This window comes from Oncorhynchus gorbuscha, linkage group LG18 (genome assembly GCF_021184085.1).
Source record: "Oncorhynchus gorbuscha isolate QuinsamMale2020 ecotype Even-year linkage group LG18, OgorEven_v1.0, whole genome shotgun sequence".
NCBI lineage: Eukaryota > Metazoa > Chordata > Actinopteri > Salmoniformes > Salmonidae > Oncorhynchus > Oncorhynchus gorbuscha.
Genome location: NC_060190.1, coordinates 49,502,426 through 49,517,085, shown reverse-complemented (window position 1 = coordinate 49,517,085; position 14,660 = coordinate 49,502,426). Strand labels below are relative to the sequence as shown.

The 14,660-nt window shown below is 43.0% G+C and overlaps 1 protein-coding gene across 2 annotated transcripts in view; it reads right to left on the bottom strand.

Annotated features, from left to right (window-relative positions):
* nucks1a (nuclear casein kinase and cyclin-dependent kinase substrate 1a) overlaps window positions 1-13,380 on the bottom strand; it is a 29,625-nt gene extending 16,245 nt beyond the window's left edge. Inside the window, exons 1-4 of one of the 2 annotated variants that reach the window (XM_046309981.1) lie at window positions 13,099-13,380; window positions 5,654-5,703; window positions 5,462-5,558; window positions 5,222-5,268 (exon numbers count right to left, since the gene is read on the bottom strand). In XM_046309981.1, coding sequence (XP_046165937.1) covers window positions 5,222-5,268; window positions 5,462-5,558; window positions 5,654-5,703; window positions 13,099-13,115 — 211 coding nt within the window. In that variant the 5' untranslated portion in view covers window positions 13,116-13,380. The remainder of the gene's footprint in view (window positions 1-5,221; window positions 5,269-5,461; window positions 5,559-5,653; window positions 5,704-13,098) is intronic. The other variant, XM_046309982.1, reaches the window with a different exon arrangement.
* Between the last annotated feature and the right edge of the window lie 1,280 nt (window positions 13,381-14,660).

Here is a 14,660-nt window from a genome sequence, read left to right as displayed (position 1 = left end):
CTAGAAGTACTGACTCCCCAGGACTGGCAATCCTTCAGAGAATTGAGAATTGTGTGATAGAATTCAAAAGCCTACTCAATGTGAGAATTCAAAAGCCTACTCAATGCGAGAATTCAAAAGCCTACTCAATGTGAGAATTCAAAAGCCTACTCAATGCGAGAATGTACTGGATGTTGATGGGGAAGCTTTACTGAATAATTTAGAAAATGTCAGTCAGGGTTTTTCCTTTCGGCAATTCACAAACAATGGGTTGTTGACATTAAGATATCTACAGGGCCGACCATTTGGATCCAGGTCATTGTTGGTTCAATAACCCACATATGTACATTAAACACTTATCAGGAAATATTCCTAAGTGTGGAAATGTGCTGCCACTACATAAGGGAGGTGATTGTTGTGATCTTGACAACTATCATCCAATATCAAGGCTTCCTTGTCAAGCTAAGATTATTGAATCCTTGGTGAATGTGCAACTTTGTTCTTTTTCTTTTATTTTAGCTTTAAAAAATAAGATCTGTGAACTGTATTTTGAATGTACATTAAATCAAGGTTTAGACCAAGCCACATAAATATTACTGTAACCACATCTGTTGTATATTATATTGTCAATTCTTTGGATGCTAAAATTAATTGTGCTGCCCTATTTATAGATTTGTCAAAGGTTTTTGATACAGTTGATCATTCCATCTTACTGAGTAAGTTGTCTGTGTTAGTCCTTAGCACTGATGCCCGTTTGTGGTTTCAGAATTTGCTTAGTGACCGAACCCAGGCTATTATGATAGACGGGGTTAAATCCACATTTCTTGAAGTGCTTAATGGTGTACCCATTGTTGTTCACATTGTATATAAATGGCATTGAATGTTACAGGTGTTAATAGTATTTCCATCGGGCGGCAGGTAGCCTAGTAGTTAGAGCGTTGGACTAGTAACCGAAAGGTTGCAAGATCAAATCCCTGAGCTGACATGGTACAAATCTGCCCCTGAACAAGGCAGTTAATTAACCCACTGTTCCTAGGCCGTCATTGAAAATAAGAATTTGTTCTTAACTTACTTTCCTAGTTAAATAAAGGCATAAAAAATAACAAAATTCATCTCTACGTAGAGAAGTTATTTATTCCTGTGCATCTTCAGTATAGCATGCCATTCGTGACCTTCAGCATGATTGACTCATAACTTCCAGATCTTAACTTGGTGTTAAATGCTAATCAAACCAACTTTATGCTGTTCTCTAGGTCCCATAATGTTGACTGGGGACCTGAGTATTTGCCCTCCAAATAGAGCAAGTTTCTCACTATGAGAACTTGAGTATCTGGATTGATAACAAGTTGTCTTTGGAAAAACACATTGAAAATGTGACAAAGCTGAGCTCTATGATTCATATACAGTGGGGCAAAAAAGTATTTAGAGACTGGCTAGGCCACTCCAGGACCTTGAAATGCTTCTTACGAAGCCACTCCTTCGTTGCCCGGGCGGTGTGTTTGGGATCATTGTCATGCTGAAAGACCCAGCCACGTTTCATCTTCAATGCCCTTGCTGATGGAAGGAGGTTTTCACTCAAAATCTCACGATACATGCCCCATTCATTCTTTCCTTTACACGGATCAGTCGTCTGGTCCGTTTGCATAAAAACAGCCCCAAAGCATGATGTTTCCACCCCCATACTTCACAGTAGGTATGGTGTTTTTTGGATGCAACTCAGCATTCTTTGTCCTTCACACAACGAGTTGAGTTTTTATCCAAAAAAACGATATTTTGGTTTCATCTGACCGTATGACATTCTCCCAATCTTCTTTTGGATCATTCAAATGCTCTCTAGCAAACTTCAGTCGGGCCTGGACATGTACTGGCTTAAGCAGGAGGACATGTCTGGCACTGCAGGATTTGAGTCCCTGGCGGCGTAGTGTGTTACTGATGGTAGGCTTTATTACTTTGGTCCCAGCTCTCTGCGGGTCATTCACTAGGTCGCCCCCGTGTTGTTCTGGGATTTTTTCTCACCGTTCTTGTGATCATTTTGACTCCACGGGGTGAGATCTTGCGTGGAGCCCCAGATCGAGGGAGATTATCAGTGGTCTTGTATGTCTTCCATTTCCTAATAATTGCTCCCAGTTGATTTCTTCAAACCAAGCTGCTTACCTATTGCAGATTCACTCTTCCCAGCCTGGTGCAGGTCTACAATTTTGTTTCTGGTGTCCTTTGACAGCTCTTTAGTCTTGGCCATAATGGAGTTTGGAGTGTGACTGTGAGGTTGTGGACAGGTGTCTTTTATACTGATAACAAGTTCAAACAGGTGCCTTTAATACAGGTAACGAGTGGAGGACAGAGGAGCCTCTTAAAGAAGAAGTTACAGGTCTGTGAGAGCCAGAAATCTTTCTTGTTTTTAGGTGACCAAATACTTATTTTCCACCATAATTTGCAAATAAATTCATTAAAAATCCTACAATGTGATTTTCTGGATTTTCCCCCTCATTTTGTCTGTCATAGTTGAAGTGTACCTATGATAAAAAATTACAGGCCTCTAACATCTTTTTAAGTGAGAACTTGCACAATTGGTGGCTGACTACATTTTTTGCCCCACTCTATATATATTTCCTCTTATAGAATTAAATCCTGCCTCAGTTCTGAAAACAAAAGGAAGATTGTTCAAACAACGCTTCTCCCTGTAATAGACTATGGTGACATTTACATGCATGCGGCAGCCTCTGCTTTTAAACCATTGGAGTCCGTATTCCATTCACCAATACGTTTTACCACTGGGGACGGTTATAGGACCCATTGTGTTCTGTACAAAAATGTGGGATGGACCTCTGTAAGAAGAGAGGTGCATTATTTATTCACAAAGCAGTCGTACGGAAACTTCCTCTGTACATAACTTCATTGATTAAATTCAGACGGTAAAATGACCAAACCCGTTCTCAGGGATCAATAACTGCTTTTGTCTCCACATCATTTCATTTCTTTAGCCCCCGATGTGTGGAATATGCAGAAATCCTTGCAGTTAGATATTCTGGTGCCTTTCAGGCATTTAAAATGATTGATTGGAGACTTATGTTACAGAATGTGATTGCTTTTCTTAAATATGTTTAATGTGCATTTTATTTGTAATGTCTTTGTAGGGCTGTTGTATTTTATATAATGCGTTTTGATTTATATACATTTCAAATACTATAAAAACAACCATTTCAAAGATATGCAGTTCATATAAAGAAATCAGTCAATTGAAATGATTTCATTATGCACTAATCTATAGATTTCACATGACTGAGAATACAGGGATGCATCGGTTTGTCACAGATAACGTTTTAAAGCTATGGGTGTGGATCAGAAAACCAGTCAGTATCTGGTGTGACCATTTGCCTCATGCAGAATACAGAACACATCTCCTTCATAGAGTTGATCAGGCTGTTGATTGTGGAAGGTTGTCCCACTCTTCAATGGCAGTGCGAAGTTGCTAGATATTGGGGGGGTACTCGAACACGCTGTCGTACACGTCGATCCAGGGCTTCCCAAACATGCCGAATGGGTGACATGTTTAGTGAGTATGCAGGCCATGGAAGAACTAGGCCATTTTCAGCTTCCAGGAATTGTGGATAGATCCTCCGGACATGGTGTCATGCATTATCACGCGGAAACATTAGGTGATGGTGGCGAATTAATTGCACCACAATGGGCCTCAGGATTCTGTCATAGTATCTCCGTGCATTCAAATTGCCACCAATAAAATACAATTATGTTCGTTGTCCATAGCGTATGCCTGCCCATACCATAACCACACCGCCACCATGGGGCCGTCTATTCCCCAACATTGACATAAGCAAACCCCTAGCCCACACAACGCCATACATGCTGTCTGCCACCTGCCCGGTACAGTTGAAAAAGTGACATCCCTGAATAGCACACTTATCCAGCGAGCCAGTGGCCATCGAAAGTGAGCATTTGTCTACTGAAGTCGGTTATGGTGCCGAACTGCAATCAGGTTAAGACCCAAGTGAGGATGACGAGCACGCAGATGAGCTTCTCTGAGATGGTTTCTGACAGTTTGTGCAGAAATGGTTTGGTTGCGGAAACGCAGTTTCATCAGCTGTCTGGGTGGCTGGTCTCAGATGATCCTGCAGGGGAAGAAGCCGAATGTTGAGGTCCTGGGCTGGTGTGGATATTCCTGCAGTCAGCATGCCAATTGCATGATCCCTCAACCTCTGTGGCACTGTGTTCCGTGACAAAACTGCACATTTTAGAGTGGTCTTTTATTGTCCCCAGCACAACGTGAACATGTGTAACGATCATGCTGTTTAATCAGCTTCTTGACATGCCACACCAGTCAAGTGGATGGACTATTTTGGCAAAGGAGAAATGCTCACTAAATGAGATGTAAACAAATTTGTGCAAAATCTGAGAGAAATAAGTATTTCAGCTCATGAAACAATGGACCAACACTTCACATGTTGTGTTTATATTTCTTTTCAGTATAATTTGTTTTGTTTTTTAAAATGTATTGGGCTTCATTTGTAAATGTATACAGGGCTCTCTTGTAAATAGTTGTATCTCAATGTGGCTACCTGTTTAAATAAAGGTTAATAAAGTAGCACAACATTTATTTAGCGATATTGTCAAAACGATGGTCAAAAATAATATATTTAACTATCGATTTCTCCCCCCCCCATATCACTAGTTGAATCCTGACCCCACCAAGCTTGAACCATAGCCTCCTCTTCAGGACATTTTCCCTGACCCCAAGCTTGAACCATAGCCTCCTCTTCAGGACATTTTCCCTGACCCCAAGCTTGAACCATAGCCTCCTCTTCAGGACATTTTCCCTGACCCCAAGCTTGAACCATAGCCTCCTCTTCAGGACATTTTCCCTGAACCATAGCTTGAACCATGTGGTCCTTCTAGTGGTCCTTCTGTAGCTCAGTTGGTAGAGCATGGCGCTTGTAACGCCAGGGTAGTGGGTTCAATTCCCGGGACCACCCATACGTAGAATGTATGCACACATGACTGTAAGTCGCTTTGGATAAAAGCGTCTGCTAAATGGCATATATTATTATTATTAACCATAGCCTCCTCTTCAGGACATTTTCCCTGACCCCAAGCTTGACCAACATCTCCACTACTGAAAGGGATCATAGATTTATCATAATTCATAGCTCTATCACAAATTAAGACTTAACACAAGATGAATTGTTAATCAACCAGTTGATGAATGGAAAATGTCAGAATGGCTTACCTGCTGAATCATTTTTGGATTTGGAGAGTTTTTCATCAGAATCCTCACTGAAACAAAAAACAACAATTGAGCAACAAGACACCGCAACTCTACACACCAAGTCTGTTTTTTTATAGAACCACCAAATGTCAAGTTGAACGCCCTCAACTCGTATTTCTAAATCATGCATGATGCCTATGGAAGATGTTCACTGAAGTTTGAGTCGGGATTCAGCCGTTTGCTGCGGTTCTCCGGGCTCACCTGTCCTCCTGAGAGTTCTTTGACCGCTTGCGCTTCACCTCGCGAGGAGCCGCACGAGGCTTCTTAGGCTTGTCTGAGTTCTTCCCATACTCCTCATCTACAAGGGAATTAAAAAGGGGTTACACACACAGCTTATCTACAGGGGAAAGGGGTTGCAGTTGCACACACGTACACAAACTCTTGCTCTCTCACCTGCGTCATCAGATTCCTGGAATTGTGAGTAATTCACCACCTTCTTGTTCCTGTGAAGTAAACATAAACAGAGATTTCCTATCAAGTTTCTAGTCGGTTGGATGAGGACTGTTGCCATAAGACACAACATGCAGAAATAATCATCATGACAGCCAGTTACATGCTGTCAGGGGGACCCAGTAATCACTTTTACCCCCCCCCCCCATCCCTAGCAAGCATTGCTGATTAAACTAATTGCATTTTAAACTGAAGTTCATGATTAGGTGATCATTGGAGGCAGGTGTGTTAGCTGGGGCATAAATGTGACACCAATCAGGCCCTCGAGGACTAGAGTTGCCCATCCCAGGTACAAGTCAAAAGTCTAATGTGGCTTCCTCTCCTTCGTCTGCACCGATTTCAACACACACAGGGTGGATGAAAGCAATTTGGAGGACAGGGCTCTAAGTGAAACCATTTGGGTCACATATGCTCCTAAATATTTTGCTGTGCAAACTGTCATGTTAAATTGGAGGCACCAGGTATCAGCCAGATTATAATTGTTATAATTGATTAGGCGTCACTGTGCCGCTTTTTCCTATTCATGAAAAATGCCTACAGAGAAAACTGCTGGTCTCTAGCCTAAACCACTCAAAAGTTGTGACCATATTATCGGCGCTACGTTTTGATGGATGCATTGCCGCTGGGGGGCGCATTTTACACTCAGAAACCTTTTTTTTTTTACTTTTGTCATTTACCAGACGCTCTTATCCAGAGAGACTTACATGACCAATTACGGTTAAGTGCCATGCACAAGGGCAGACCTTTTTTTCTTCACGTAGTCGTCTCGGGGATTCGAACCAGCGACCTTTCGGTTACTTGGCCAACCCTCTTAACCGCTAGGCTATCTGCCACCCAGGTAACGGGCTGTGAACACCTTGTTCAGTCATGACATTACCTCATTAGTAGAGTTAACAACCTGGTAACTTCACCAGTATATCCAAACATTTGGAGGCACAGAAAGAATATTAAAAGGACAGCTACTTCAGGAGATCAATGACCATAGCAATGAATGAATTATTTTCATGTTATAACACAAACGTGACATTCTTAGAGTGTACAATTTTCAATGCATTTCGATAGAATTATGCACAGTTTCCTATCCTCCTGATTTCCGCTTATAAGCAAAAACCAATGCAGGTAGTACCAGTGACTCGTTCAATACAAAAGTGGTCAGATGATGTGAATTCTACACACCAGGACTGTTTTTCTAGCACAGACTGGAATATGCTCAGGGATTTTACCTATTCACACTGTGCTTCTGCATTGCTTGCCATTTGGGGTTTTAGGCTGGGTTTCTGTACAGCACTGTGAGACATCAGCTGATGTAAAAAGGGCTTTATAAATACATTTGATTGATTCACATTAAGGAGTATACCACCTCAAGTCACCGGCTTCATCAATAACTGCATCGACGATGTCATCCCAACAGTGACAGCACGTACATATCCTTACCATAAGCCATGGATTACACCGGCTCTGGCACTCAATGGATGTGGCAGGGCTTGCAAACTATTACGGACTACCAAGGGAAACTCAGCCAGGTGCTGCCCAGTGACGAGAGTCTAGCAGATAGGCTAAATGCCTTTTATGTTCTCTGAGGAAAGCAACACTGATGCATGCATGAGAGCACCAGCTGTTCCCGGACAACTGTGATCACACTCTCCATAGCTGATGTGAGCAAGACTTTTAAACCGGCCAACATTCACAAGGACATGGGGCCAGACGGATTACCAAGACATTTACTCAGAGCCTGCGTGGACCAACTAGCAAGTGTCTTCAAAGTCATTTTAAACCTCTCCCTGACAGAGTCTGTAACACCTACGTTTCAAGCAGACCACCATAGTGCCTGTGCCCAAGAACGAGAAAGGGTAACCTGCCTAAATGACTACCGCCTCGTAACACCGAGGGCCTCCTCAACCTCAGGAGGCTGAAGAAATTTGGCTTGGCACCTAAAACCCTCAAACTTATATAGGCACAATTGAGAGCATCCTGTCAGGCTGCATCACCACCTGGTATGGCAACTGCACTGCCCACAAACACAGGGCTCTCCAAAGGTAGTTATGGTCTGCCCAACGCATAACCAGGGACAGACTACCTGCACTCTGGGACACCTACAACACCCGATGTCACAGGAAGGCCAAAAGGTTATTTGCAGTGGCCCAAAGAACAACTACCCGAGCCATTGCCTGTTCACCCCGCTATCATTTAGAAGGCAAGGTCATTACAGGTGCATCAAGCTGGTACCGTGAGACTGAAAAACAGCTTCTATCTCAAGTCCATCAGAATATCGAATAGCCTCACTACCACAGAGGCTGTTGCCCTACATACAGTCGTGGCCAAAGTTGAGAATGACAAATATTAATTTCCACAAAGTTTGCTGCTTCAGTGTCTATAGATGTTTTTGTCAGATGTTACTATGGAATACTGAAGTATAATTACAAGCATTTCATAAGTATCAAAGGCTTTTATTGAAAATTACATGAAGTTGATGCAAAGAGTCAATATTTGCATTGTTGACCCTTCTTTTTCAAGACCTCTGGCATGCTGTCAATTGACTTCTGGGCCACCTCCTGACTGATGGCAGCCTCATCTTGCATAATCAATGGTTGGAGTTTGTCAGAATTTGTAGGTTTTTGTTTGTCCACTCGCCTCTTGAGGATTGACCACAAGTTCTCAATAGGATTAAGGTCTGGGGAGTTTCCTGGCCATTGAACCAACATATTGTTTTGTTCCCCGAGCCACTTAGTTATCACTTTTGCCTTATGGCAAGGTGCTCCATCATGCTGGAAATGGCATTGTTCATCACCAAACTGTTCCTAGATGGTTGGGAGAAGTTGCTCTCGGAGGATGTGTTGGTACCATTATTAATTCATGGCTGTGTTCTTAGGCAAAATTGTGAGTGAGTCCACTCCCTTGGCTGAGAAGCAACCCCACACATGGTCTCAGGATGCTTTACTGTTGGCATGACATAGGACTTGATGGTAGCGCTCACCTTGTCTTCTCCGGACAAGCTTTTTTCCAGATGCCCCAAACAATCGGAAAGGGGATTCAGAGAAAATGACTTCACCCCCAGTCCTCAGCAGTCCAATCCCTGTACCGTTTGCAGAATATCAGTCTGTCTCTGATATTTTTCCTGGAGAGGTGGCTTCTTTGCTGCCCTTCCTGACACCAGGCCATCCTCCAAAAGTATTTGCCTCACTGTCAGTGCAGATGCACTCACACCTGCCTGCTGCCATTCCCGAGCAAGCTCTGTACTGGCGGTGCCCCGATCCCACAGCTGAATCAACTTTAGGAGACGGCCCTGGCGCTTGCTGGACTTTCTTGGGCACCCTGAAGCCTTCTTCACAACAATTGAACCGCTCTCCTTGAAGTACTTGATCCGACAAATGGTTGATTTAGGTGCAATCTTACTGACAGCAATGTCCTTGCCTGTGAAGCCATTTTTTGTGCAAAGCAATGATGACTGCACTTGTTTCCTTGCAGGTAACACTGGTTGACAGAGGAAAAACAATGATTCCATGCACCACCCTCCCTTTGAAGCTTCCAGTCTGTTATTAGAATTCAATCAGCATGACAGAGTGATCTCCAGCCCTGTCCTCGTCAACACACACCTGTGTTAATGAGAGAATCACTGACATGATGTCAGCTGGTCCTTTTGTGGCAGGGTTGAATACAGTGGAAATGTTTTTTGGTGATTCAGTTCATTTGCATGGCAAAGAGGGACTTTGCAATTAATTTAAATGAATTTGATCACTCTTCATAACATTCTGGAGTATATGCAAATTGCCATCATACAAACTGAGGCAGCAGACTTTGTGAAAATTAATATTTGTGTCATTCTCAAAACATTTGGCCAAGAATGTACATAGACTTGAAACCACTGGCCACTTTAATTATGTTTACATATTTTGCATTACTCATCTCATACAGTGGGGCAAAAAAGTATTTAGTCAGCCACCAATTGTGCAAGTTCTCCCACATAAAAATATGAGAGAGGCCTGTAATTTTCATCATAGGTACACTTCAACTATGACAGACAAAATGAGGGGGAAAATCCAGAAAATCACATTGTAGGATTTTTAATGAATTTATTTGCAAATTATGGTGGAAAATAAGTATTTGGTCACCTAAAAACAAGAAAGATTTCTGGCTCTCACAGACCTGTAACTTCTTCTTTAAGAGGCTCCTCTGTCCTCCACTCGTTACCTGTATTAATGGCACCTGTTTGAACTTGTTATCAGTATGAAAGACACCTGTCCACAACTTCAAACAGTCACACTCCAAACTCCACTATGGCCAAGACCAAAGAGCTGGCAAAGGACACCAGAAACAAAAATGTAGACCTTCACCAGGCTGGGAAGAGTGAATCTGCAATAGGTAAGCAGTTTGGTTTGAAGAAATCAACTGTGGGAGCAATTATTAGGAAATGGAAGACATACAAGACCACTGATAATCTCCCTCGATCTGGGGCTCCACGCAAGATCTCACCCTGTGGAGTCAAAATGATCACAAGAACGGTGAGCAAAAATCCCAGAACCACACGGGGGGGACCTAGTGAATGACCTGCAGAGACCTGGGACCAAAGTAACAACGCCTACAATCAGTAACACACTACACCGCCAGGGACTCAAATCCTGCATTGCCAGACGTGTCCCCCTGCTTAAGCCAGTACATGTCCAGGCCCGTCGGAAGTTTGCTAGAGAGCATTTGGATGATCCAGAAGAAGATCGGGAGAATGTCATATGGTCAGATGAAACCAAAATGTAACTTTTTGGTAAATTTTAAAAACAAACAAATCTATATATTTGTAAAAGAAATCGGCCAATTAATCGGTATCTGCTTTTTTTGGTCCTCCAATAATCGTTGTTGGTGTTGGAAAATCAAAATCGGTCGACCTCTAGTCCAAACACTCCAAGACAGTCGTGAAGAGGGCACGACAACGCCTATTCCCTCTCAGGAGACTGAAAAGATTTGTCACAGGTCCTCAGTTTCTCAACAAGTTCTACAGCTGCACCATCAACAGCATCCTGACCGGTTGCATCACCGCCTGGTATAGCAACTGCGCGGCATCAGACTATAAGGCGCCAGCAGAGGGTAGTGCGTACGGTCCAATACTTCACTGGGTCCAAGCTACCTCCCACCCAGGACCTCTATACCAGGCGGTGTCAGGGAAAGGCTCAAAAAACTGTCAGCGTCTCCAGTCACCCAAGTCATACTGTTCTCCCTGCTACCGCACAGCAAGCGGTACCGGAGCGCCAAGTCTCGTTCAAAAAGGCTCCTTAACAGCTTCTACCCCCAAGCCATAAGACTGCTGCTACTCACTGTTTACTATCTATGCATAGTCACCCTAACCCTACACACATGTACAAATTACCGCAACTAACCAGTACCCCTGCATATTAACTCTGTACCGGTACACCTGTTGTAGTCAGCGCATGCGACAAATACAATTTGATTTATAACTTTTGTATTAGTAAAGTTGTTTTTAGATTATACATGTTTGGATACTGGGCACAATTTATCACAAATTGAGATTTTTAGATTGTTCATTTCACACTGATAAATTCCCCTCAGGGAATCAAAAGGAAGATTCACTGACTTCAATGTAATGTAGAGTCAGAAGGGCAAAGATGGACGCAGATTATGTGAACATAACTCTAGGAACCACACCTGGTTCATATAAGATGCACAACTCAGGAGGGTTCTTCTCATCTCCAGTAAGTAGATGCATCAAAATGCAGCCAGGACAATGTATTCCCAATTATTCCAAATCAAGGCGCAAACAGGATTTCATCCACCTCAGTTCCGTCTCTTCCACCACACCCCCAAATACACTCAGCCATCAATCATGCATCAGCAGTATGCGTTTTGATGTTTAAAAGTTCCCTCACACAGAAGGGGATAGTTTCTCTAGTAAACTGGATGCTTGTCTCACTTCTCCAGTTTCAAGGACTCATTTGGGAAAGTGGATGAGTGGAATGGGTTAACACACCAAGGAAGACCAGTGCTGTAGGTGACACAGCTGACCAGAAGGCAGGTGCTCAATGTAATACACACCTTCAGAGCAGTGCCATAATATACACACACAGGCATGAGGCATACATAACCTACATACAGTGGTCTTGATCTCGAACACACACCCATCTATTTTCCCACCCCCCTGACGTCCTAAACACACACCAAAGTGATTGGAAACATTGTATGCAATAGTAACTATAGGCTTCCAAGGTACCTCATATGGTTAAATGTGCTAGCGGGGGCAAGGGAGGTCAAGGCAATAAACGCTTTTACAAGCGCAGGCCCTGTCGCCCCCGTGAAGACCTCAGACACACAGGCCGAAAGACAAAGCCCCGACCACCACTAGAAAAGCAATCGCCATGAGCTCAAACGACCCCCCCCCCCAAAAAAAAAGGTTTATTTTTTATTCTTTAAGAGGGACCCACGCATTACCTGGGGGGGGGAACGGGAGCAAGGGGAGGGGCAACCATCGACGCCACATTGCTACTTTGTTGCATATTCGTGTGCAATATCGGTTACATTGTTGCAACAGTTGCTTGATTCGCTTCCGCTATATTTAATTAACAAGCAACGTCCATGTGTGTTTATCTTGCGAAATAGGTTATTTTCTTCGCTCAAATGCGACCCTCTCGGTCTTTTCAGGCAGCGAAGAGCTAGGCGTGTGGGGGGGGGGTGACTTCTAAAGCCACTCCGCCCCCCTGCTATCAGTGAAAATGTAGCTCCTCAGCTCTCCCTTTCTCGTACCGCGTTTTCACTCAAATCCAACAGGCTGCCGTCGCCCCTTTCACATTTCATTGTTCCCCAATAAAAGACCATAGAATAAAACAATTGCGTTCCAATGGTGGATAGCCTACTTGGAACTAGTACAGACGTCGCTAGGCTGCGTGTTAATAAGATCACATCCCATGAGCCGATGTCCACCTCCAGTCCTGTTTTTTATTAACGTTTCAGAGGCTCTCGTGGATGAATGGGTAGCCATATTCCCCAGTCTGATCTACCTCCCATCTCACACAAAATACCATGACATACCACATTCTAGGAACACATAAAACCAAGGTAAATACAACTGAAACATAAGGGTATCGCACCAAATGATATTCGAGTAGGATCGGTTTTTGTAGACATGATTCACACCAGATGCACGCACTCTCGCCAAGGGGCGCGCAATACAGGCATTTTCACCCCGCCATGGCGAACGAACAGTCCACATTGCAATGATCCATGCTAGTAAGTGCGTGCACAAGGATGGAAAAAATACATTTACATAAATGTTTCATCAAATAAACGGAACTGTAGCCAAAAACACAACATGGTAGAGACGTACGTGTCTCCTGTAAAGGCAGCGTGCACGCCACACTGCCTCAGCGAAGGACATTAGAAAAACGTACCTCACTGGTCTTGACATTTTGCAGAAATACTGTAGAGGTTAAGAATGTAAGAAAGGGGAAATTAAATCCAGGAAAATACAAATGAAATCGTCCCGCTCTGCAACTCCAATGGGCGCAACGAAACGTTCCAACGCCCGAGCTACTGCGTAAAACGAAATATACGGGAACGAATTTCTTTTCCAAACGCGATTTTAGTTAAAATTTTACCTTGAGCTACTCAAAATGGTGAATAAAACAAACTGAAACTGCAGCATGTGCGCAACCTAACAGATCGGGCCTAGGGCGGGCTCTTGGCACAGAGGACCGCCCATCGTTGCCGCTGAAAGGATTGCATCAACACTCAAAAGCTTCTATTGGGTAGTTTGAATGATGATTTCCTTTTTGGTTGGATCTTCTAGTTGCTCATCAAACTCAGTTGTTCAACACATTTACCCTCCCCCTTTCAACGATAGGTTGAGACAGCACTACTAAGAAAACAAAAAGAGGCCCTCACTGTGGATGTAAGTTGCCGGAGTTTGTGTCCGAAATGACCGCAATGTAACTTTTTTTTATTGGGAAAGATGCGCGACAGGCCAGCAAAGTAGTTACATGAATGGCTGTAGTAGGCAATGGATATGAATTTGTAATATATTTTCCACTGACGGGGGCTTGTGGTCCTGACACTGTATGTATCCTCAGGCACCACCATGCAGCCATTCCCAGTCACCAGAATAGGCCTATCTGGTAGATCTCTAAGTTTCAATCTGAATTGCACAGAAGACAGAGTCAGGTATAAATGTTGTTCTACAGTCTGAAAAAGTGAACATTCATAACCTCCACCAATATCATAATGTCCAAACAACAATCTAATGTGAAAATGTGGTCCTTCTGTAGCTCAGTTGGTAGAGCATGGCGCTTGTAACGCCAGGGTAGTGGGTTCGATTCCCGGGACCACCCATATGTAGAATGTATGCACACATGACTGTAAGTTGCTTTGGATAAAAGCGTCCGCTAAATGGCATATATTATTGTTAAAATCAAAGAATATTTAAACAGAAAAATGTGTCAGGTTTTCAATTATAGTTTCTCCCTGTCAATATATACCGAGTAGCCTTTTCATAGACGGTAATGCTAAACATACCATATACTGCAAATGCATAGACACTGCCAATATGCCCTGTCTAAAAAAATACATTTAGGCAGAACAGTTTTGGAAACATTTGGAACTTAACTTTCATTTCGACGAGAAATAATCATACAAAATAATGTTGAACTACTACACATCGTTAAAGGGTTAGGGTTCACACAAGGTCATGTACCGTACCTAGATTTTTCTATGTTTCTTTTCTTTTGTGTTATTGACTGTACGTTTGTTTATGTGTAACTCTGTGCTGTTGTTGTTGTCGCACTGCTTAGCTTTATCTTGGCCAGGTCGCAGTTGTAAATGAGAACTTGTTCTCAGCTGGCCTACCTGGTTAAATAAAAGGGGAAATAAAATTTAAAAAATAAAAAAATGTTTGTGTATGGAAGACGAATGCGACCACCTGATTTAATTAGCTACAGTGCCTTCAGAACGTATTCAC